General features: G+C 42.6%; 6 protein-coding genes and 1 pseudogene across 9 annotated transcripts in view; 3 read left to right on the forward strand and 4 right to left on the reverse strand.

Moving 5' to 3' along the window:
- Positions 1–1,101: 1,101 nt before the first annotated feature.
- Positions 1,102–2,289, reverse strand: LOC108081368 (transforming growth factor beta-1-induced transcript 1 protein pseudogene; annotated as a pseudogene).
- Positions 2,290–4,310: 2,021 nt separating this feature from the next.
- Positions 4,311–5,738, reverse strand: LOC108081369 (uncharacterized). Its single transcript, XM_017176522.3, has 2 exons — positions 5,450–5,738; positions 4,311–5,330 (listed from the first exon to the last, which is right to left on the reverse strand). The coding sequence occupies exon 2, from the start codon at positions 5,173–5,175 to the stop codon at positions 4,468–4,470; it is 708 nt and encodes a 235-aa protein (XP_017032011.1). The 5' UTR covers positions 5,176–5,330; positions 5,450–5,738; the 3' UTR covers positions 4,311–4,467.
- A 498-nt stretch (positions 5,739–6,236) lies between these two features.
- Positions 6,237–7,601, forward strand: LOC108081370 (uncharacterized). Its single transcript, XM_017176523.3, has one exon. It carries the CDS (start codon positions 6,501–6,503, stop codon positions 7,497–7,499), a length of 999 nt encoding a protein of 332 aa, XP_017032012.1. The 5' UTR covers positions 6,237–6,500; the 3' UTR covers positions 7,500–7,601.
- Positions 7,602–7,849: 248 nt separating this feature from the next.
- Positions 7,850–11,498, reverse strand: Oscillin (glucosamine-6-phosphate isomerase Oscillin). 3 transcript variants are annotated; one of them, XM_017176623.3, is made up of 6 exons: positions 11,179–11,498; positions 10,212–10,316; positions 10,024–10,151; positions 9,238–9,779; positions 8,869–8,934; positions 7,850–8,129 (listed from the first exon to the last, which is right to left on the reverse strand). In XM_017176623.3, exons 2-5 carry the CDS (start codon positions 10,307–10,309, stop codon positions 8,881–8,883), a joined length of 822 nt encoding a protein of 273 aa, XP_017032112.1. In that variant the 5' UTR covers positions 10,310–10,316; positions 11,179–11,498; the 3' UTR covers positions 7,850–8,129; positions 8,869–8,880. The 3 variants fall into 3 exon arrangements, with proteins under 3 accessions (XP_017032112.1, XP_017032111.1, XP_017032113.1); XM_017176622.3 differs by having other exon boundaries at positions 8,874–8,934; positions 11,179–11,497; XM_017176624.3 differs by lacking the exon at positions 8,869–8,934 and having other exon boundaries at positions 11,179–11,493.
- Positions 11,499–11,936: 438 nt separating this feature from the next.
- Positions 11,937–15,821, reverse strand: Lam (Lamin). The gene is made up of 4 exons (XM_017176542.3): positions 15,679–15,821; positions 14,603–15,084; positions 13,754–14,457; positions 11,937–13,695 (listed from the first exon to the last, which is right to left on the reverse strand). Exons 2-4 carry the CDS (start codon positions 15,075–15,077, stop codon positions 12,994–12,996), a joined length of 1,881 nt encoding a protein of 626 aa, XP_017032031.1. The 5' UTR covers positions 15,078–15,084; positions 15,679–15,821; the 3' UTR covers positions 11,937–12,993.
- Positions 15,822–15,900: 79 nt separating this feature from the next.
- The window catches only part of Hel25E (ATP-dependent RNA helicase 25E), a 219,398-nt gene continuing 212,991 nt past the window's right edge, over positions 15,901–22,307 (forward strand). Inside the window, exons 1-8 of one of the 2 annotated variants that reach the window (XM_070283492.1) lie at positions 15,901–16,045; positions 16,264–16,520; positions 16,592–16,815; positions 16,904–17,087; positions 17,156–17,274; positions 17,906–18,037; positions 18,094–18,496; positions 18,566–18,626. In XM_070283492.1, the coding sequence (XP_070139593.1) occupies positions 16,322–16,520; positions 16,592–16,815; positions 16,904–17,087; positions 17,156–17,274; positions 17,906–18,037; positions 18,094–18,496; positions 18,566–18,579 (1,275 nt within the window). In that variant the 5' untranslated portion in view covers positions 15,901–16,045; positions 16,264–16,321 and the 3' untranslated portion in view covers positions 18,580–18,626. Of the gene's footprint in view, positions 16,046–16,263; positions 16,521–16,591; positions 16,816–16,903; positions 17,088–17,155; positions 17,275–17,905; positions 18,038–18,093; positions 18,497–18,565; positions 18,697–22,307 lie in introns of those variants that run through there. The other variant, XM_017176549.3, reaches the window with a different exon arrangement.
- Positions 18,630–22,213, forward strand: LOC108081388 (glycoprotein endo-alpha-1,2-mannosidase). The gene is made up of 5 exons (XM_017176546.3): positions 18,630–18,758; positions 18,829–19,405; positions 19,476–20,071; positions 20,917–21,145; positions 21,215–22,213. Exons 2-5 carry the CDS (start codon positions 19,043–19,045, stop codon positions 21,485–21,487), a joined length of 1,461 nt encoding a protein of 486 aa, XP_017032035.1. The 5' UTR covers positions 18,630–18,758; positions 18,829–19,042; the 3' UTR covers positions 21,488–22,213.

Here is a 22,307-nt window from a genome sequence, read left to right on the forward strand (position 1 = left end):
CTGCTGCTGGCTGTCACACGAACGCGCTTCGTGAATTTCCACAGTGACGACGATGAAGAGACACCCCCCTTGGCTGAATTTTCCATTTCCCGCTGCACCTCTTCTGGTGGTCGACATGCCGTTAAGGCTCATATACATATTTGGTCACAATAATAGGAATATTTCTTAAAGTTTGAGATAAATATTGGTTTTACTTGAGTTAATTGGTTTTTGGGTTTTTTAATTGAGTTAATTCAAGGGTTAATTTGAGCATTACCTGGTAGTCTTAAGCAGGTTATTTTAAATAATTAATAAATAATACATATAATAAAGATTACGTAAAGTTTCTACAAGTCGAGGATACCATACACTAGTCAAAATAAATTGCTTATTGTTTAAACCGTAAAATACTTAAGGTTTAATTACAAAATAAACATAATAAATAAGTTTTTAAGAATCCATCTTTTTCTCAGTACTAATATTTTAACTGCAACTGTGTGCAAGCATATGAACGAGATAAATATGATCTTTTGACGGATTTATCTTTTTTAATGTTGATTTGGGGTTAGGCATTACCTTTAGATTAAGAAACATGATCTCATGTCAAGCACAGCTTCTGGCAATGCATTTCGTTCAATATTTACTTAGAATTGTGAAAGGGTTTCAGCTGGCAACGTATCTCTTGGAAATTGTGGGAACTTAAGGTGTTTAGGTACGCGGCCCATTGTACCACCTCTGCCGGCTGAGCTTTCCGTCTGCCTAAGCTTAGTCCTTAGTATCATGTATGCAGCGAGATAAAGCTGATCGTCTACCCTTGAAATTGCCCACGACGCCCCCGCTGTTTTCATTTCTACTTCGCAGATAATTCCGCTTGCGCCGTGGGTGTATTTTCCGTTCGCCAAACCCAATCACCACTTATCAGAAGGAAGCGCCGATATATTAAGGGTTAGTTTATTTGGAAAACAAGTTTAGGGGTTACCAGCTTAAGAGCTATTAAATCCAATTCAAGATTAAATTCCGGGTAGCACAGGACATGATACAATTAAGTTTAGGTAATGAATAATAAAGTAAACATTAAAAATCCTTTTAATTGCTAGAAATTATGAAAGAAAAACTGCAAAATTGTTTTGGGTTTTGGTTATGGTTCATTTTTTTTTACATATTTATTTTTTGTTGTGGTGGTGGCTTTGTGTTCTCATTAATTGCTTTGAGTTCTGGATAATTTGGACTATGATGTGAGCAAAGGCTTCTATGGGTTCTTAAGGATTTCTAAGTCTTCTAATATTCGGCCGAAATTGTTTGACTTAACGGTCTCCAGAGACGAATGGCTAACTACGAACGCTGGTACCTACTAAATAGGCAGCCATTCGTATCTGGCCGACATGTTGCTGGGTTGCATGTTACAAAGATCAATTTAATAGTTGCAGGAGGTGCACACGGGCTTGCCGCCGTCAAGGGCAAAGGTCTGGCTGGTGATCGGACTCTCGCACTTGTTGCACCTGAAGCAGTCACGGTGCCACTTGGTGTCCAAAGCAATGACGGCATTGTCCGTGATCGGCTTGTCGCACTTGGCACACCGGGCGGCAAAGAGCTCCTCGTAGTCCTGCCGGCAATAGACCTTGCCGTCGCGCTCATAGAAGGGCAGGCTGGCCAGTGGCTTCTTGCAGGCGCCATCACAGCGGAAGCAATTCTCGTGCCAGGACTCGCCCATGGCCGAGATGGTGCGCTCGAGGATGGGCTTCTTGCAGCCGGCACAGGTGTGCGTGTAGCGTTCCGTGAAGCACTTGGTGCACACCGGCTCGCCGTCCTGTATGTTAAAGGTGGCATCGTCGATCTGCTCCTCGCAATGCCGGCATCGGAAATGCTCCGGATGGAAGGTCTTGCCCAGGGCGGTGATCATGCGCTTGGTGATGACCTCCTTGCACTTGTGACAAAAAATTTCTCCAGACATCTTGGCTATGGGTATCGGTAACGGGTTTGGGATTGGAATCTGCCAGGGAGAGAGACGATTGCAGTCCAGGTTGCAGGCCAGATTGCAGACTCACCTGTGTCTAGTCTCTCTCGTTTACTTGCAACGTAAAACGAACAAACAAAAATTATTGAACAAAAAAGAAGATGTGCAGACGATGAGAAAAAAATCTTTTATGTTCTTATTTATTGTGTAGAATTTTGAATATTTTTTTATGATTTTTTTTTTGTATAAATACAGAAAACGAAACGAATGAAAAACGTATGAATTTAGCAAGACTCGAAAACTGAATGAAATATTGCCACCGGACGTCGGGTGTACAGGTTTGACAATTGGATTAAAGATTAGCACTACCTACTGAGACTTTTGGGAAATTTGATTAGCCTTTCTACGGACTACTTGGTTTTTTAAAAGAAAACTCTTTTGGTTGCCCAAAAAATCGCCTACTTTCAGTTAATTTATTCCCATACTTCATATTTTTTGGTGGTGGTTCTTCTTTTCTTTAATAATTTATAGCCTCAATTTCTTTGGAAATTCGAACTCCAAAATTAGTCACACCGAAACAAAAACCATTAGGAAATTGAACAGAAAAAATCTTTGGCTCCAGCTAAGGGTGCATTTCCTCAAGCAAACCCGGGAATTGCTGCCATTCCTGCCAGGCGTTGGCTAAAAATGTTTTGCAATTAATAAATTGTTTTCCCTACGTATTTATTAAAAAATTTAATTAAAGCAGAAATTCTTAGAAGCTTCCGCTTAGCCAGCCGGCAATTAACAACCGCTACACATGCGTGGAAGTGGCAGGGAAAGGGCGAAGCAGGAAGGGTGGTTGACTCCTTCAAAGGACTTACTTACACAACTTGATAAAAAAAAGTTGCACTGGAGAAAATAAAATGGATAGTATTAGCTATTTTAATAATTTATAATTAAGAAACATTCTATTAATAAATGGAAATTCTATAAAATGTTTAAGAGTAGGAACATTTATGATAATATAATATTTATAATTATTTAAATTCAATATATAATCCTTAAACCTCAATGTAATTCTAAATTATCTTATCTTGTTAACTTTATTAATATATTCCTTTGACTTTGCCCAAATTAACCACATATTTTCTCGGTGTATGTGCCACTTCTATTGTTCCCGTCTTGATGGCCATTTTGGTGGAACGCAGCATTGTTTGTGGTGGCCACGCAGTGGGTGGGCGAGGTTGTGGCTGGTGGTTGGACATCCAGAAATGGGAGTGGGTGGCTTGCCGAGGACATGTCACAATTCGGTGTGCGCTTTGATGCGCTGCAAGGAATTCGAAATTGCAGCCCCTTTCGGGAGCCATTTCCACATGGAGAGCCGGAGGAGTGCTGGAGACCCGGACAGCCTTGTTGTGTAACTTGAAAGGGAATTTGTGTCAGGCGTCTGTCTGCGTATGCCGGAGTGCGTGCCCAGCTCATAACCGCATCCTTAACCAGCTCCACATGGCGCCCATAGCCTTAACCAGGTTGTTCCGCTCATAATTATTTTTATTAAATGCCACATAAGCCCGACAAATATGGCGATAATTGCATTTGGTTTTCGCACTTTTTTAATTGCTCAAAGTGGTGCAACCTTGTTTTTTTGGCTTACTGGGACAAGTTCAAAGAGTGGCTCCTTGGGGCCACATAAATACACCCATCAAACTTCAAACTTTTCCCTAGTAATTGCAAACCCTCTCGTTGCATGACCCACAATAATTTATTTGGTTCTCTCGACTGCACTGGGAATGCTGCCCTGTTTCTCGTGCCTTTTTTTATGCGTAAATTTAATTAGTTGCTAGATAAGATTAGGCCAAGGGAAGGGGGCAAGAGTGGCCCACAAAAAAGGGGTAACAGTTTATCACAAGTTGTGGCAGAGTCTGACAAATTGTCAGAGGAGATTTAGGGGCTATAATATGACACACATTTGCACAGATAAACCGATGGGGATTATGGGGAAATATTGGGTTTTTGGCTTGTAAATTACCAAAGGAATTGGGTTATACGAATGTTAGTTTGTGTGGTATTACGAGCTTTGTGGAATAAATAACGAAAAACTAAATTAATTAAAGCCCTGTTTGCCATTTGTCGGTGAAACCAGAGCAGGTTCAAAAACCAAAGCAGTCCAGGACCGAAACAGGAGCAAAATAAAGCAGAAAAAGGACGCTGCAAACGTGAGTCGCAATCAATTACGCGACATTTTAATTATGCAGCAAGGTTTACGGTGCCAGGGGAATACCCGGCAAGCCCTGTATCCAGATGCAGCAGCAGGACACTCGCCGGGCGCATTGAACTTTGATTTGGGCCAGGCCAGAACCAGTCGTCGTCAGTTGGTCAATTAACAACAAACGAGTTGCGATTTGTGTCGGAATATTTATATTGTGTGTGAACCATTTTAATGGCCATAGAACAGACTATCAGATAAATACAAATTATTTACAAATTAGAACGAGGACAACGACTAGATTAGCTTAGGCTTAGGAACTATCAACTGGGAACTGAAGTGCGTCTTAGTCGATGACAATGACCTCCGGCTGAGCGTCCTGCTCCCGATGCTCCTCCTCCTCGTCGTCCAGCAGTGGCATCGATGGCCTCGGGTATTGCCAGAGCTTGGGCTTGTCCTTGTTGCTGGGCTTCTTGGAGGAGATCAGAGTGCGGCGTTTCAAACGCTTCAGCTTCTTCTTTTCGCGCCTCTTCATCTTCTCCTGGGCCACCTCCAGTATGGTGCCCCTAAGTGTTAAGCGATAGTTCTTCAAATTGCAAAGCTCCTGGGCTAGAAGATCATCATTGTCGTTGTTATCCCGTGCCGGAACATGGTTCTCCACATCCTCAAAGTCCTCCTCGTCGTCTGTTAGCTCGAAATCTGTCCAGGACTTGGACGTTGTCTGTCTGTGGAGCTTGAGCAGCTCCTCGGTGAGCATCAGCTTCGAGGTGGCCCACTTCATCACCTGGTGCTTCTTGCAGCCCATTTGCTGGCGATAGGAGTACAGGTGAAACGTCAAGTTTGAGGCCATCTGTGGCTGTGGCGTTGGTTCCTCCTCCGAGCTTTTTGCCACCAGTTTTTCCGGCTCCTTGTGAGCCAGCGGAGTAGGGGTAGTCGGTGACGTTGCGGCACCAGTGACTCGTGCCTCCGCACAGGACACCTTGCGATCCATGACATTACCCATGTTGTAGCCGATCTCGTGGTTCGATTGCCTCTGACAGCTGCAATCCTTCATCCCTCAAACTTATATGCCCAGAAAAAGGAGAAACGCAGGGGGTTTCTCCGTTCTTCTTCCTCCGCGGACGGTCCTTTACCTGTTGACGAGCTTTACCTGAAGGATAATTAGGGCAGCTCAAGCGCGTCGCCTTGCTCTTTTATGGCCCTAAACACCTGGTGGGGATTAAGAAAAAGTTGACAAGTTCGATTATATTATCCGCTTGGCTGCAAAACATTTCAAATCCTTTTCAGGGATTCTTTCTTATAGACTCTCCCAAATAATTGCTTATTACCTGCTTAAGTTTGAGACCTATTCCCTTTAGTTTTGACTTTCCTTAGGGAAGATTCAAACTTTTAAATGATATTTTGTGACACTACTTTATGATTTCGTTAGGTTCAGGTTTATTCACAAATACATTCTCTAATTTTAGAACAATAACAAAAACAAAGTAACTAAGAACTGTTGTGTTAAATACTATTTGAATTTATTTTGTTTGGTGTCAAGATAAATGTATAGGGTATTTTTTCGATAGGTAAATCTGATTAATTGAAAATCATGGCCTGCTGTGACTTGACATTGTTTTGTGGCTATTGCAAATTGGAAATATTTTTGTTACAAATTAATGACAACAAAAATAAAGCTTACTTCTGCAAGCCGAAATTTGTATAGCCTTAGGATCTTGGCATCGAAGCCAAAATCGATCATAACTAAGCGAAAAATTCATTAATTTCAGTTCGGAATACTTTGCTGTGCTAGTTATTCTTTAATTAACAAATCAGCATTTTATATGTAAATTGAATTCCTTAAATATATATTTATCCATATTTTAATAAGCATCAAACTCAATTCGGAATGATTTTTTGTGGTAGTTTTTAATATTTTAATAATGTATACTACATTTAAGTTATAGCTCCTATATGTACATATATATAATATGCATATATGCATATAAATTATTCGTAATATATTTTTGTACATATATGCAATGCTAGATCATAAACTTTCTTTAGCATACCAATTGTTAATTTTAGCTGATTCCTTAAGAATAAATATTCCAAATTGGCGGACAATACTAAGATCATAACACCTTGAAAACATCTGTCGTTATGAAGGTAAAACTATATAGATCTATAAGAATTTCCAAGCTCACATGTCAGGTAGAACTTGAACCGTACTTGGCTTCCATTTTGAGAAAACCTAAGCTGCCCAAGAAAACCCTAAGGAATCCATCCTGCAGGAACGTACAGGCCAGAGTCTCACCGGATACCTGTCTACCTGTCTCCCAACTCTGTATATAAACCTCCCGAATCAACCGCATCCTTATCACTCAACGCCCAACAGTCATGGACCAAGCTGCTAATTCCAAGAAGCTGCTGATGTTCCGCACTCCCAACGAGGAGGCGCAGCACAACCAGATCTTCATCTTCAACTCGCCGATTGACTACAAGGACCAGCAGCTGATTGTCTACCAGAAGCCGGGAATGCTGAACGGAGAAGAGCCAGGACCTGGACCGGGATACGGCTACTGTGTGGTGTACAAGCGGGATCACTACGTGATCAATAATCCCCCCAACTTCCAGAGTCCCACGAAGCGAAGCTTCCTCAACGAGTGCATCCGGCAGCTGTATTTGATGAACGGCATGTGTCACAAGATGTACTGGTGCAGCACCAGTGCCATGGCCCTGAGCACACCCACCGAGGTGTGGCACCAGGTCAACAGCTGCCTTCAGCCAGAGCGATTGTCAGCCAAGACAGAGAGCCTAAAGCGCGTTAAGCGACAGCTGTTCCGCGAGGAACGAGGAGATCGCAAGAATCCCCGACCCCTGAAGGGCAAGATGTGGGGAACCCAGGTCTTCTACTTCAAATCGATGCGTGAGAAGCTGGGCAGGCGACATGTACGGCGGGGCTACCTCAAATTCGCCCGTCAAACGGCGCTGCAGGCTATGATTTGTGAAAATCTGCAACGCGAGATGATCTGCACGCCGGCGGTCTGCCGGACCGTGATCAGTGCCGCCGAGGGCATCTTCAATGTGAATGCCGGGGTCATCGGTGACATCTGCAGCTACCACGACAATGCAGCCCGCCACCAGCCCGCCGTGGAGGGTCGCCTTACGGCTGGCGAGGCTCGTCTAAGGAACAACCAGGCCTGTCGGCTGACCCAGCGAGCCAAGCGGCTGGAGGCCATGTTCATACACGAACAGGTGCGCAGGGCAGTCCAGAACCATCAGCTCATCCTGGAGGAGTCCGTGCGTTCCATCTTCTATGCCAAAGAGCTCTTTCGGCTTATTGAGGATCACGAGGAGTTTGTCTACACGGACAACAAGATTCTGGGCAAGAGCTGAAGGGGCTGTCCTTATACTGGGCCTAGCCACGGATCTAGTTCTTTCATTTACTAATTAATTGTTTAAAACAGACTATAATTAAAACATAAATATTAAAATATACATTTAAATTAAGTCTCGTTTATGAATATTTTAAGAAATTCTGAATTTATAATTGAACAAAAATTAATTAAGAGAAGATTGAAGTATGGAATATGAATCTAAATAAAGATATTTTTCATTGCAAAACTAAAAACAATTCTATAAATTTATTTTAATAGTTCTCCATTAGGTTTCAAGAAAGCCTTTCTTTTATTTCCCCAAAAACCATTATTAAAACATTGCCTTTCATATGGCACAGTCAAAAAATCTCCAAATTTAAGGCAATTTATATATTAAAACACATTTGTTACAAAAATATTTTAATTACAGAGTAAAAATTAAACATTTTCTCAAATTCGTTTTGTGTATGATTTGAAATACTATAATGAAGTAGAGCATATATATTTTTAAAAATATATAAACAATGAAAGTAGTAAAATGCGAGTTTGAGGATATCTGATTCGTTGCCAGATCTCTTATTGTATTTATTCCCTCGGGTTACGTGGGTTGCTGTTGTTCTATCAGCTTGGAGTGAACGTCCATCAGGCTCTGAAAATATGTAATACTTTTTAGATTCGATTTAGAATTGATTGAATTGATTTAGAATATATATTATTAAAGACTAGGTAGCTAAAGGTTAGTATATATATAGATTAACTTATCTAAATAAGTTTGTCATAAGCTACTTATCCGTGTATTAAATAAATATCGCACAAAGATATAGTATTTTAAAATCGTAAGATAACGTAAGATCCTAAAGACCTATCTACGGATATAATTCCTAATAATCTGAGTCAGAGGTCCTAGATACTAGTAACCTTAAGTCTTCACAAAACTTAATTAGAATAAACATTAGTTACAAAAATGTAAATATTTTAACCTAATTTAAAGTAAACTTATAACAATTATATTACATCTAAGAAAACATACTCCTCTTTGCAGATTGATAAACATTTTATGCTTAGTAAATTTAATAACAAATAAAATTCAGTTTTATTTCTTGTTTGTCTCTTAAAATAAGTACATTTTTTTTTATTTTATTTTTTTGTTTTTTTTTGTTTTGTTTTGAGGCTTGAAACACCTTTGTTAAGGGACCAGAGGCAGTCTTCTTCCTTCCAAATTCCATTTGTTTAGCACAATTTTTATTTATGTTGTCAGGAACAGTCTTATATTTAATTATTTTTAAGCATAGTTTAATGCCTATTAATAAGTATTATTAAAAAATATCATGGCATTTGTAAAAAGTGTTTGGTTTTTTCGGGGTAAATTTGAATAAATCAAAAGATACCTTACTCAAAAATCAGTTTATGTAGCCCTCTGGCTGGGAGCCTTCGTCTAGATCCCTGAGGATGCCCTGTGGAAGTGTGGGAGTGGCCAGTCAGCCAGTCAATAAAATAATATATATAAAAATATATATACATATGTATATAGTTTCGATCAACCTTTTAACCATCAAAGTCTAACCCTGTAAGCCAGTATATTACATGCAAGTCCTTAAACCTAATCAACAACCATATAAGTATAAGCACTTAAATTAGTATTGGTTTTTTTGCAGAACTATAAATGTGCCTTGGGGTTATCAGACCAACACCAAGGAAGGCAAGCTACTCAAGCACAAGTTTCTCTAAAAAATCGAGGCAATCGAGGGCGGGCATACCTTGAAGTACTTCACCGTCTTTACTCTCAGCTCCAAGGTGGCGTCCTCATCGCAGATCATCAGGGTATTGGCATGCTGCTGGAAGGCACTCACTGTCCACATATGATTCACACCCTCCTCAATGGCCTTGTACAGGGCGAACGCCTTGTGGGCTCCAGTAATGAGAATCATCACTTCCTTGGAGTCCATCACGGTGCCTACGCCCACGGTGAGCGCCTGCTTGGGCACCTTGCTCATATCGTTGTCAAAGAACCGGGCATTTGCCTCCAATGTATCTTGCGCCAGGGTCTTCACACGGGTCCTGGAGACCAATGAGGAACCGGGCTCGTTGAAGGCAATATGTCCGTCGGGTCCAATGCCGCCGATGAAGAGCTCCACGCCTCCAGCCTCCCGGATCTGATCCTCGAACTTATTGCACTCGGCCACCAAATCGGAGGCATTGCCATCCAAAATGTGCACGTTTTTGGGATCGATATCGATGTGCTTGAAGAAGTTGTGCCACATGAAGTAGTGATAGCTCTCGTGGTGATCCCTGGGCAGGCCTATGGGGTTTATAGAGGGATATATTAGTAGCTGATCTTTAAGTTTATTTTGATTGCATTCAAAGTAAAGGTTTCGGAATGGTATGCTTAGAATTGGATTAGATTACGAATATTTCTAGACAAATAAAATATTTCTAACAAATTTAAGCACTTAATTACGAAATAAGTTATAAATCAACTTAACCAACTTCGAAAATCTTCATTCTTGAATTTAAGAACCTTTATGAACCTCTCCTGAACTCACCCACATATTCATCCATGTTGAAGGTTTTCACATACTGAAAGGAGACTTTTCCCTGTTTGTAAAACTCAATCAGTTCTTTGTACATTCCCAGCGGAGTGGATCCCGTAGGCAGGCCCAAAACAAAGTATCTGAAAAACAGTTTGTTCTGTCAATAAGTCAAAAGAAAAGATAATAACAATAATACATACTTATCGGCGCTTGGCTTGAAGTCATTAATCCGTTTCATCACATATTTGGCGGCCCATTTGCCCACCGAATCGCTTGTCTCCAATATCACCAACCTCATGATTTAGCTGAAAGAATTAAATTTTAATTTAATAATTTTTAATGAGTTTATTTATTTAAGATTTAAGGGGAATAAAGCCAAACTTAAAATTTTATTACAACCGAAATGTAATATTTTTTTCTATAACAACATATTTATTTAATTTTAAAATATTATTAAACTAGCAGTTTCCCCATGTTTTCTCTAGTATATAACATTTTTCATAATATAAATAAGGCTTTACTAATTCAAAAATGAATAAAATATAATAAGGGAAAATGTATTTTCATTGTTTACAATACATTTACAATAATATTTATATATTAAAATCACGTACCAAAGTAAACAAAAACAAGTGATAAGGATTAATGCCTTTAATGACATAAATTTCAATACTATTATTATTATTTATAATTTTATTATTATCCTGATAAATATTAATCTACTATTTTCCACATTTTCTTTCTTTTCTTGTTTGTTTACAGTGTACTTATATCCGAAACTCTCATGCAGAAGCAGAAAATCAACAGCTGTGAGCTATTTTAGAACTGGAAAACAGACCACCTTATCACTCTAGAATATTGACTTGCCCAGCGTGTGGCAACACTGACCAGGATTTAGATTAGATGTTGATATTCGGCTGGGATAAGATACAGATACATATATAGCACTTCTCATTCAACTTTTGTGGGTTCTACTTATACAGTTACTATGTGTGTGTGTCTGCGTTTGTTTATTGTTGTACTCGAACGATAAGCCACTCATCGTATACTCCCCAATTATTAACAATTAACCCATTTATGGCGTTGTCCCCAAATGGAAAACACTCTCGTTCTCACTTGGCAACGCGATTTTTGTACTTGAATTCACGGCTAAAATTTGTTACTCACCTTCAACAAAGCACTGGAGAATGCAAGCTGCTGCTTATTTATTATTATTATTAATATGCGGTAGTGTTTCTTTCGCTCTGAGCTCCGAACTGTGACTGTTTAATCGTTCAATTCGACTGGCAATTTATGCGGCAACTCGAGTTCTGAGTTTGTTTTGCGGTTGTGGTTACGAATTCACTCTCTGGCCGCTGATAAAGAGCCTTTTTCGAACGCTCAGAATGCAGCAGAGGCGCAGCGAAAACCTTGAGATACTTTTTGTTATCACAAGGGTCGGGGTTTTACAGTCAGGGTTTCTGCATCGGTTGAATGAACTTCCCCCACTGCGTATGAGTGTTTTTTTTTTAAGAGTTGCCACCTCTGGAGCACAAAGTCAAAAAGCCGGTTTTTACTCTCAATTTTTTACGCTCAATTGTTATTTATCGAATTTCTCTGATATCGATAAACCACTCAAAGCAATTGGTTACAATCGAGTGCACAAACACATATACACTTGGAATTGGATATAAAATCTAAAAATAACTCAACGCGGCGAAGGAAAACGCAAAAGAAATTAGGAAAAAAAAGGGCCGAAAGTGAAATGAATACCCTGGAATGTCTGACATATTAAGGGTATATAGGATGGAGCATCAGGATGCTACGCTAATAGAACCAACACTTACACGATAATTGTAATTTCTTTAAACAATTAAAACGTCCTTCCAAGGTATAGGACTTGTAGTGTTTCTAGTATTACCCTGCTTTTCAATAAACATCTCGTGTTATTTTTATTAAACATGGTTTTCTTTATTTTTTATTATTATAAAATAGAAATTACATACTTAAAAAGTAGTTTCGATTCGTTTACAATCATCTTCTCTTGTGTACAAAGTAGTCTGTGTGGGCGCTGGATTTGTTTTTGGCCGGCGTAAAACGCGACCACGCCCACTCATAAAAATGCGACGGATCGCTGAGCGTTGCTGTTAATTATTGTTGTACATACTTTATGTTGTTGTTATTGTTTCTGTTGTAATGTTTGTAGAATGGCTGCAGGAAGCCCCAAACCGGTTTGACCCGGGAGAAAGCGGTAGGGGGATCGAGAATACCCTTATGGCCAAGGCTAAAAATTATATATTGCTGGCTTCTTGTCATTATGTTCTATATATAAATGTGTATAGGTATAATGTATATTGTATTTTATGCTGATTGTACAAAAAATACTTAAATAAATAAGTGTTTTGTCTGCAGGAGCTTCTTTCTCTGTTGTTTTTGTTGCTGATCTGGATCTAGTCTTCCTGTGTTGTTGGTTGGCCCTCTCGATGTTTGTGAAGTCATTGCCGGATCTAAAGCTTACAAAACTAATTTCTTATAGAAAGGGGAGTATGCGAAAGTCCATCGAAAATATTGTTTCTTTCTTGCAATATTTTCAAAGTTCTTAACGTCACAAAAAAATACATCAAAGTGAAAGAACGGAGGTGGAAACTTGTAAGTTCTATGTGGCATAGAAATGGGTCATCTATACCATATAAAGATTACAAAAGCTGGCTTACTGAGATAAACAATAAACGAGTAAAGAAATCGCGTCAGAAGTAAGAGTTAAAAACTACAATTTGTTGGAAAGGGTGAGGAGAACACTAGTGAAAGTTGACGAAACGGAAATTATCGCTTAGCTGCTTGGGCAGATCTATACAAATATTGGTTTTGATTAAATTACTGGCTGGGCGGCCACAAAAAATAACTTAGCTGATTACTACATATCTCTCTGTGTGCTTGTGGTGGTGTGTGTTTGTTTTGTTTTTCCTTCTCTCTTTAGGTTTTGCTTTTGTCTGGTTCCTGCAATTACATAATGGCGCACTTTTCGCCGGTCTGCCCTGCCGGATCGCCCTGCTGGTGGTAGAGCTGCTCGTTGCCATCCACGGCACTGATGCTGCGCCGGCGACTCAGACGGGAGGAGGAGGTGTGCGTGGACACCACTCTCTTGATGCGATCCAGATTGGCCACAGTCTCGCCATCGGCATTCAGCAGGATTGTCCTAGTGTTGTCAGCCGATATCCATTTCTGGGACTTCATCACGATGCTCGACGGCGGTTCGTGCGAGGCCTTTGTGTCGGCCGACCACACGGTCACCACGCCATTCGAATCGATCTTCACCGAGCGATGGAACTTGTAGGTGGTCGACGGACCACCCTCGTTGATCAGACGCTGCAACTGCCAGCCGCCGATGGCCACCTCTTCGGCTCCCTTGTTGTAGAGCTTCACGAACTTGCCCTCGGGATCGATCTCCTTGATCTCCACGTTGCCCTTGGCAGTGGCCGAGACGTAAAAGTCGGAGAAGCTGCGATCCTCGGTCTCATCAACAACGCCACGCTTGCGCTTCACGGCACCGGAGGGAGTGCGGCGCGAGGGCGTGGCACGGGTGCTGCCGCGTAGCGACTGGCTGAAAGACTGCACGGTGGCAGTGTTTGCCGGAGTGATGTTCAGGCGAGCCTCCTCACCGACCAGCAGCTTGTCGTAGGCCGCAATTTCCAAATCCAGAGAGACCTTGAGAGGGAAATGATTAATAGTACAAGACATGAAACCCCTTCAACCCCAAACTCACCTTGATGTCCATGAGGTCCTGGTACTCTTGCAGTTGCAGCGCCATCTCGTCACGCAGGCGAATGAGCTCCTTCTCGAGCAGGGCCACCTCCTGGCCATGGCGCTCGCGATCGTTGTCCAGCTGCTGCTCCAGCTCGCGTATGCGGGCATTAAGCATGGCGTTGGTCTGCTCCAAGTCGTTGATCTTGGCATTGAGACCATCAATGCGAACACGAGTGCTGCGGAGCTCCTCAATTGACTTGTGCGTGGTGTTGTTGGTGCGGGCAGCGGCCTCCTGCATGCGACGGATCTTGTCCTCATACAGACTCTCGATGTCATCGCGATTGATGCGCATCTGCTCCTCGTACTGGGCGCGCAGCTCCTGCAGCGACTGCTTCAGCTTGGCATCATACTCGGAGCTAAGGCGGCCATCGATCTCGCTGTACTCGGTTTGGCGGATGCGACGCGACTCGTTGATCTCCTGCGTATGGATCTGGTCCTTGAAGGACAGCTCTTCGCGCAGGCTCTGGATTGTGTTCTCCAGGTCAACGCGGGACAGCGTCTCCTGCTCCAGGTTCTTGCGTGTATCCTCAAACTGTTTGCGCAGCTTCTCCAGCTCCCTCAGAGCATCGTTCAGATCGTCGGTGGCCTTCTTCCTATCAGCGCACGCCTGGGTGTATTTGTTGCCCAGCTCACTGGCACGCGACTCGTACATGCGGGCATTGCCTAGAGGGGTGGGAAAATCAATCAATTTAATAATCCGGGCTTCGGTCTTAGGGTGGGTTGATCGGTTTGAGGGAAAATAAATCAGAGGAGCAGCAGCTCCTAAATTTCCAAACAAAAATAGGAATATTTCAGCCTCTCAACTTACCCTCGGCGGTGGTGCACTCCTTCGTCTTCTTGTCCAGCTTGGCCTTCAGCTCCTCGTTCTCCTCCCACAGACGCTTGATGTCGATCTCGGCGCGTGCCCTATCCCGGGCTGTGTCGTCCAGCAGGCGACGCGTCTCTTCCAGCTCGCCCTCGTAGATGTTCTTGATGTTGGTGGTCTCCCGAGTAACAGTGTCCCTGGTCGTCTGGACCTCGATGCTCAGCCGGGAGTTCTCCGTCTCCAAGTTGCGCACGCGGTCAATGTAGGTGGCCAGGCGGTCGTTCAGGTTCTGGAGCTCCACCTTCTCGGCGACGCGCGAGTGGCGCGTGGGGCTCAGCGGGCTGGAGGCCTGTTGCGACGACGACGGCGGCGGCGGTTGCTGGTGGTGCTGCTGGGGTCCCGCCGATGGCGCCCGCGGGGTCGAGGTACTGCCGGGCTGCGGCGTGGCGGTGCCAGCACGTCGGGATTTGCTCGACATTTTCAGGCTTTTGTGGGGGGGCAAAGAAATCAACAAATAACACGTGAGTTGCGGTGACCTCGATACACTGAAATATGTTATTTTTGCGCCACGAGCTGTGCGACCCGCCTGATAAAATTCCAAACAGAAACAGAAAATGAAACCGAAATGGAAAAAGTGGAAGCACACAAAACGCTCAAAAACAGAAGCAGCAACGAAACGAGTTTATGCTCGTTCTCTCTCGCACGCACACACACACACGCCGACGATTTCCACTCAAGCGACTGTACTAAAGCGGACGAAAAAAAGCGGTGGAGTGAGTGAGTTTGCGGCGTTTGTTTATGGGCGTGGGGCAAAAGGCGCGGCCTCAGCCTAATACTGACTGCAGCTAACGATTTAATCAATTACACCGGAAAGACCGAGAATATCTTCTGATAGGAGCCAGGAAATTCAACAATATGGCGGTTTTAATTCATCATTTGCGGCATTTTCCCGCAGCTGCAGGCGGGGGGTATTTCGAGTTTGAGTGAAATTGCCTGGCAGCTTTCCCGCGGCTTCCTACGGTTGTTTAGTGTTTTTTTTGCGCAAACCCTCAAAATCTACTATTAGCAGATACACTCACCTGTGTTTTGCAAACGATCGGAGGAGGCACAAAATGTAAAATCAAATATTTTGCTGCAAAAAACGCGGCAGACGCTGGAATTGAAATCGTTTTCTAGCGATAGTTAGAGGTGGAGCCTTGGTGTTTTTTTCCGACTATCGATTAGTATCGCATTCAGTCACGAAGGCTTAATTTAGTGTGACCAACCGCCTTTAAGGGGTAATCTCTCATTGGTGTAAAAAGATAAATGTGTATGCATTGCCATTTTTGCAATCACCGATTCGGTCACTCTGGTACTTTTTTTTGCTCTGTACGTCACGTTGGTGTATAAATTTTTGCTGAAATCGCGTTAAAAGTTTTATTACAAAGCGAATAACGTGTGCAAAAGGTAGGTTTATCCACTGGGCACTTATTTTCGTTGAAGGAAAAACTGTGTGAAAATAATATTTCGTGTTATCTCGAAATACATGTAAACCGGTGCGGTGAAAAAAAAAACAAGATGGCGGAGGGTACGCCGGCACCGGCTCCTCATTTTTTCTGCGCGCATTTTCTTTTTTACACATGTAAATGTAACTGCTTACTCACGCGACCCCATTTACTCCGCAGCTTTTACACTTTATTTATAGCCAGAGTCTTTAGGTAAGCCCAGCCAAACAGCACAGGAATGGCCGACAACGACGATCTTCTCGACTACGAGGATGAGGAGCAGACCGAGACCACGGCTGTGGAGACTCAGGAGGCACCCAAGAAGGACGTCAAGGGTACCTATGTATCCATTCACAGTTCCGGCTTCCGTGACTTCCTGCTCAAGCCGGAGATCCTCCGTGCTATTGTTGACTGCGGCTTCGAGCATCCCTCGGAGGGTGAGTACGCATGAGAATCACCGCAAGGTGATCGCAGGTACAGTCGCACAACTAACGCTGTGTCATTGCAGTTCAGCACGAATGCATTCCGCAGGCCGTCTTGGGCATGGACATCCTCTGTCAGGCCAAGTCCGGTATGGGCAAGACGGCTGTCTTCGTGCTGGCCACACTCCAGCAGCTGGAGCCGTCGGACAACAACACCTGCCATGTTCTGGTCATGTGCCACACCCGTGAGCTGGCCTTCCAGATCAGCAAGGAGTATGAGCGCTTCTCCAAGTACATGCCAACAGTTAAGGTAAGTCTTGTAGGATTATATAAAACTGTGTTAAACGTGGAAAATCGATCAACTAATAATCCTCTATCGTTCGTTTTTTTTTTTGCAGGTTGCCGTGTTCTTTGGCGGTCTTGCCATTCAAAAGGACGAGGAAACCCTCAAGAGCGGCACTCCGCACATTGTGGTGGGCACTCCCGGACGTATTCTAGCCCTGATTCGCAACAAAAAACTCAATCTGAAGCACTTGAAGCACTTTGTTCTTGACGAATGCGACAAGATGTTGGAGCAGCTGGGTAGGTTTCCCTATCCCCCCCTTACCCCTTTGAAAATTGGCTCTAATTTTGTAAATCTTTAATTTCAGATATGCGTCGTGACGTTCAAGAGATTTTCCGTAGCACACCTCACGGAAAGCAAGTGATGATGTTCTCTGCCACATTGAGCAAGGACATTCGTCCCGTTTGCAAAAAGTTTATGCAAGATGTAAATATCAACGTGTTTATAACCAAAATGCTCGTACTTCTCCACCTCGCATCCACCGCTATCACGACAATTAGTCATTATTTCCGATGTCGATTTACCGACCTTAATTTCCATGTTATAAGCCAACCACCATCTTACAAATGGTTAATCGTGTAAGCCCGAAAACGTCCCATAGCTCTGCGCGAGCTTAAACCGAAACGAAAACGCGTTAGTTGATGACTGCCTTACACCATTTTCTAAATGGTTAAACGCGTGAAAGACAAACCGTAGCGAAAGCATAAAATTCTTCTAACCGCTGAGCCAATCAATTGAAATCAAAATGATTTAACAAACCGCCGCAATGTTCCGGTACAAAATCAGAAAAATAAATCAACGAAAAGCTGAAACGACGTCGCCGACCTGGCAGAGGCAAAGCGAATCCTCATCTGTATCCGCACACTTGTTTGTTGATCCTCCTCGATCCTCGAGAGCAGTTCAGAGAGAGTCTAGTTGATGAGATGTGGTGGTAGCGTGGCCGTATGTAGAAAAATCTAAACATATTGTTGTATGTGCCGAGGCGAGCCTAGTCTTAGTTCGATTCCTTTCTTCCCCCCCTTTAAAATACGCCCCATTCTATTTTTGATATATCTAGCCCATGGAGGTCTACGTGGACGATGAGGCCAAGCTGACGCTGCACGGACTGCAGCAGCACTACGTTAATCTGAAGGAGAATGAGAAAAACAAGAAGCTCTTCGAACTGCTCGATGTGCTTGAGTTCAATCAGGTTAGTCTCACGGCTTACAAGGATCGAGTATGTTTACTATTATCATTCCCTTTCAGGTGGTAATCTTTGTCAAGTCGGTTCAACGCTGCACAGCCTTGGCCCAGCTGCTGACGGAACAGAATTTCCCTGCCATTGGCATCCATCGCGGCATGAATCAGGAGGAGCGTTTGAACCGCTATCAGCAGTTCAAGGACTTCCAGAAGCGCATTTTGGTGGCCACCAACCTCTTTGGTCGCGGCATGGACATTGAGCGCGTGAACATTGTCTTCAACTATGATATGCCCGAGGACTCGGACACCTACTTGCATCGCGTGGCCCGTGCTGGACGCTTCGGCACCAAGGGTTTGGCCATCACCTTTGTTTCGGACGAGAACGATGCCAAGATACTCAACGAAGTACAGGATCGATTCGATGTGAACATTAGCGAGCTGCCGGCTGAGATTGATCTGTCCACATACAGTAAGTTTAGAGTAGCGTGGATTTCTACAAATAGCTTCTAATTTCTTTTATTTTTTTTGTACTTTTCAGTTGAGGGACGCTAGAGGTCGGAGGTGCATGTTAGGAACCAGACAAGAATGCACTTCGAATAATACAAACCGCAAAAAATCTTTTTATAAACAACCCTACTTTATTACTAAATAAAAAAAACATTCAGACAATGTGTTGACGTACAAAAGTCGATGAATATGGTGTGCTACTAATATGGGAATGGATTTAGCAAGTAATATTTATATTTTATATTAGACCTATCCCAATAAATCTAAAACAAACAAATTTCTTAAAAATCTAAGAAACCTACTTGAGGAATTCTGAGGGTTTTCCCTGCTGTTTCCGTAATCCGGAACTTCCCTTGGATAGTTTAGTGTGTCCGTTTCAGGACATGCGCAATGGCTCGGAGCTTCCGGCAGCTGCATTGTAACGGATGAAGGAGATGGGGTTGCCCCGAAAGGAGGTGGAAAAACAGGAGGCGAAAAAAACAATGTAAGAAAATGCACACGTGCGAAAATGCTGCTCAAAAAATATGTGAAAACGCGACGTAAGGTCAAGATTCTGCTCCTGTTTGCCATCATCGGCTTGCTGGTCATCACCATCATAGTGCTTGGCTCCACTGGACGCAATGCGGCCATCGAATTGCTGCTGGACGAGCGATTCATTGCCCGTGCCTACAGGCCCGGTGGGGGGGAACAGACGCCGGAGAAGCCAGCAGTGGTGGCGGCGGCCGTGTCCCTACTTCAGCCGCAAAGGGACCGCGGAGGAGTGATTGTGCCCGAGAAGTATGATGAGCAGAAGATCAAGGCGCGCATCATCCAGAGCAAGATGGATCTGATGAAGCAGCAGCAGCAAAGGGACCATGAGGCAGAGCAAGCGGTAGTAAAAACTGGGAAACTTCTAATTTATATAGTATAAATTATCAACATATTATCTCTCTCTCCCTTAGTCAAGGACCACCTTGGATGTGGTGACCACAGCTGTGCACATTTTCTACACTGCCCCCGTGCCCTGGTACAAGTCCAAGAAGCCACCTCCGCCGCCTGCCGAGCACCCGAACGATGTGCCCCTTACCACGCCGCGACCAGTCAGAATCCTCAACACAGCCTTCTATCCAGCTCTGGGTCTGTACAAGCCCAGTAACTCCCTGCTGGCCCAGCACTTTGAGAACATACGAAGCTGTGGCGTGGGAGTGCTCATCCTTAGCTTCACAGGCGGCAAGGCAACTGAGGCGGCGCTAATACATCAGATACTGGAACTGGCGCCGCAGCACAATCTCAGCGTGACCTTCGAACTGAGTGCTGCAGGCAACCAGAGCGTGGAGTTTGTGCGTCAACAGCTGCAGGAGATTGCCTCGTATGCTAGTCTTCCCGGCTTCTACAGGGTGTGGAGTCAGTCGAGAGGTGTCGCCCTGCCAGTGCTCTATGTGAGCAATGCCTACAAATTGAGTGATAGCCTGGGCAGGCTGCTGTGCCGAACGCCTTCGCTGGTGGAGCCAGACGGATTGCGAAGGATTCTGGATGCCTTCTTCATTGGACACATAAGGTAGGACATGAGGATTGCTCTAGGATATAGTATAGTAAATATAACAAGAATGAAAGCTAACTTTGACCAGCCAAAGTTTGTATACCCTTGCAGGTAACAATTAAAATATATCATAACTAAGCCAAAAATGCATTAATTTCGGAAAGCAGTTTTGTGTTAGTTTTTATTAATTTAAAAAAACTGCATACCAAATTTAAAATTTTAAGAAATCAAAATTTTTGGCCATTTTTGCTAATTTTAATGATGTAACCCCTTATAAAATTTTGCAAAAATGGCCAAAAAATCGATTTCTTCCGGACATGTCTAGAAAGATTCGCATTTTAATGCTGATCAAGAATATATATGGTTTATGGGGTCGGAAACGATTCCTTGACTTAGAAAAATATTATTTTGTATTATAAAATCGGATTTTTTATATTAAAAAACTTCTTAATTTTTTTAAAATTAAAAATATCATAACTCGGCCAAAAGAGCATTAATTTTAAATCGGAAAACTGTTCTGTGCAAGATTTTCTATAGTTAATAAATCTGCAAACTTTATTTAAAAATTTTGAAAATTCAATTTTTTATCAGAATCAAACATTTTAATGATGTAACCCCTTATAAAATTTTGCAAAAATGGCCAAAAAATCGATTTCTTCCGGACATGTCTAGAAAGATTTCCCTGTTGATGCTGATCAAGAATATACCCTTTATAGGGTCGGAAACGTCTCCTTCACTGCGCTGCAAACTTCTGACTGAAATTATAATACCCTGCAAGGGTATAAAAATATAATACAAACAAAAGGGCTTTTTTTTACTTACTTATAATGATTAAGATCCCTAATATTGTTATATATTATTAGACTCAAGAGTCATGCAGATGTCCTGCGTCGGTTGTGTTTCGATGGCTTCTACAGTAAGCTGCCCAGCAATGGCGCTGTCTTTGCCAGCACCTGGAAGAACTGGTCTTATCTGAAGTCGTTTGCTTTATCCTACAAGATGCTATTTGTGCCGACAGTGGGTCCAGGATTTGCGGAGAGAAACAAGTTTCCGCGACATGGCGACATACAGAGGCATCGCAGCAATGGAAGGGTAAGTTAATGCATCTCCCTATCGGTTGCTTAAGCTCCTAGATACTAACGTAATCTTCTATCACTATAGTACTATGGAGTAGCTTGGCGAACGGCCATCCTGAACCATGTGGGCTTCATAAACATTGCCAGCTACAACAACTGGCCCGATGGCAGTCAAATCGAGGAGGTTATGCCGCGTGCCGGTTTCCTGGACTATAATCCCGGCTCCCGAACCAAGTATCTCGATCTCACGGCCCACTGGGTGGGTAATTTTCTGAAGACGCGCCAGGAGGCGGCGGCAGCCGCTGCACCGGCCTCGCCCCAGAACTGCTACGAGCTGCTGAATGGGACTATATGCTAGGCGGCGGAACTTCCAAAAAACGGAGAAAATAATCCTAGTTACTTTAGAGAAGCAATAGCAACAATTGCAGGCCACATACACAATTACTTTCTACGGTTAACGAGAGTCTTCTGCTACACATATATATACACTACCTATATATTATATAGACGCATATATATATATCGTTTTTTGATAGTGATATTTTATAAAAATTCCGAATAATTCGAAAAATCAAGGGAATGATTTTGATAATCATCATAGCGTCGGGGTTTCTTTGCAGAAAATTCAAAAAAGTGTTGGAAGAAAGTAACGAGCTTTTCAATTTCCTGCCAAAAAACCCCCGACGAAATCTAAAATAAAAACGCAAAGAAAGCAATTAAAATTGATATCAATTAAATGAGTAATTCTAGAGCCAGACGTACTTTTTTTTATTAAATCTATAATACTACTTAGCTTTCAATTATTGTAGGACATATAGAGGAGAACAATATATCATAACTTAATGCCATGCCATATTATGTAGACACCAAAGGAAATTATCGTATGTTATAACGGATATAAACTAAACTTAAACTTAAACTTACACACTTGTTGAACGATTGGTACTTGAACAAATTTTAACTTTATTACCATGAATAATATATGAATGAATCATTTATCTAAGCTTTAATAGTTTAGTGCCAAAAAACATGGCAAAAAGTTGTTTTATTACTTGGGAAATAACCCAACACTTGTTTGCTTGATTGCTTGACAACTCCCCAACTCTGCTTGATTTTGACAGACTGTCAAAGAGAATCAAAAAGCTATCAGGACGTGAACTGTACAAGAATTTTTTATT

This window comes from Drosophila kikkawai, chromosome 2L (assembly GCF_030179895.1).
Source record: "Drosophila kikkawai strain 14028-0561.14 chromosome 2L, DkikHiC1v2, whole genome shotgun sequence".
NCBI lineage: Eukaryota > Metazoa > Arthropoda > Insecta > Diptera > Drosophilidae > Drosophila > Drosophila kikkawai.

Coding starts and splice junctions, on each gene's coding strand:
- Lam (XM_017176542.3), bottom strand. CDS start 15,077: ATGTCGAGCAAATCCCGACGTGCTGGCACCGCCACGCCGCAGCCCGGC. Junction 14,458..14,602: donor GGAGTGCACCACCGCCGAGG/GTAAGTTGAGAG, acceptor CCACCCCTCTAG/GCAATGCCCGCATGTACGAG. Junction 13,696..13,753: donor AGGACCTCATGGACATCAAG/GTGAGTTTGGGG, acceptor TTCCCTCTCAAG/GTCTCTCTGGATTTGGAAAT.
- Oscillin (XM_017176623.3), bottom strand. CDS start 10,309: ATGAGGTTGGTGATATTGGAGACAAGCGATTCGGTGGGCAAATGGGCC. Junction 10,152..10,211: donor TTCAAGCCAAGCGCCGATAA/GTATGTATTATT, acceptor ACTGTTTTTCAG/ATACTTTGTTTTGGGCCTGC. Junction 9,780..10,023: donor CAACATGGATGAATATGTGG/GTGAGTTCAGGA, acceptor TAAACCCCATAG/GCCTGCCCAGGGATCACCAC.
- LOC108081388 (XM_017176546.3), top strand. CDS start 19,043: ATGCTGCTCAAAAAATATGTGAAAACGCGACGTAAGGTCAAGATTCTG. Junction 19,406..19,475: donor ACCATGAGGCAGAGCAAGCG/GTAGTAAAAACT, acceptor TCTCTCCCTTAG/TCAAGGACCACCTTGGATGT. Junction 20,072..20,916: donor TTCTTCATTGGACACATAAG/GTAGGACATGAG, acceptor ATATATTATTAG/ACTCAAGAGTCATGCAGATG.
- LOC108081370 (XM_017176523.3), top strand. CDS start 6,501: ATGGACCAAGCTGCTAATTCCAAGAAGCTGCTGATGTTCCGCACTCCC.
- LOC108081369 (XM_017176522.3), bottom strand. CDS start 5,175: ATGAAGGATTGCAGCTGTCAGAGGCAATCGAACCACGAGATCGGCTAC.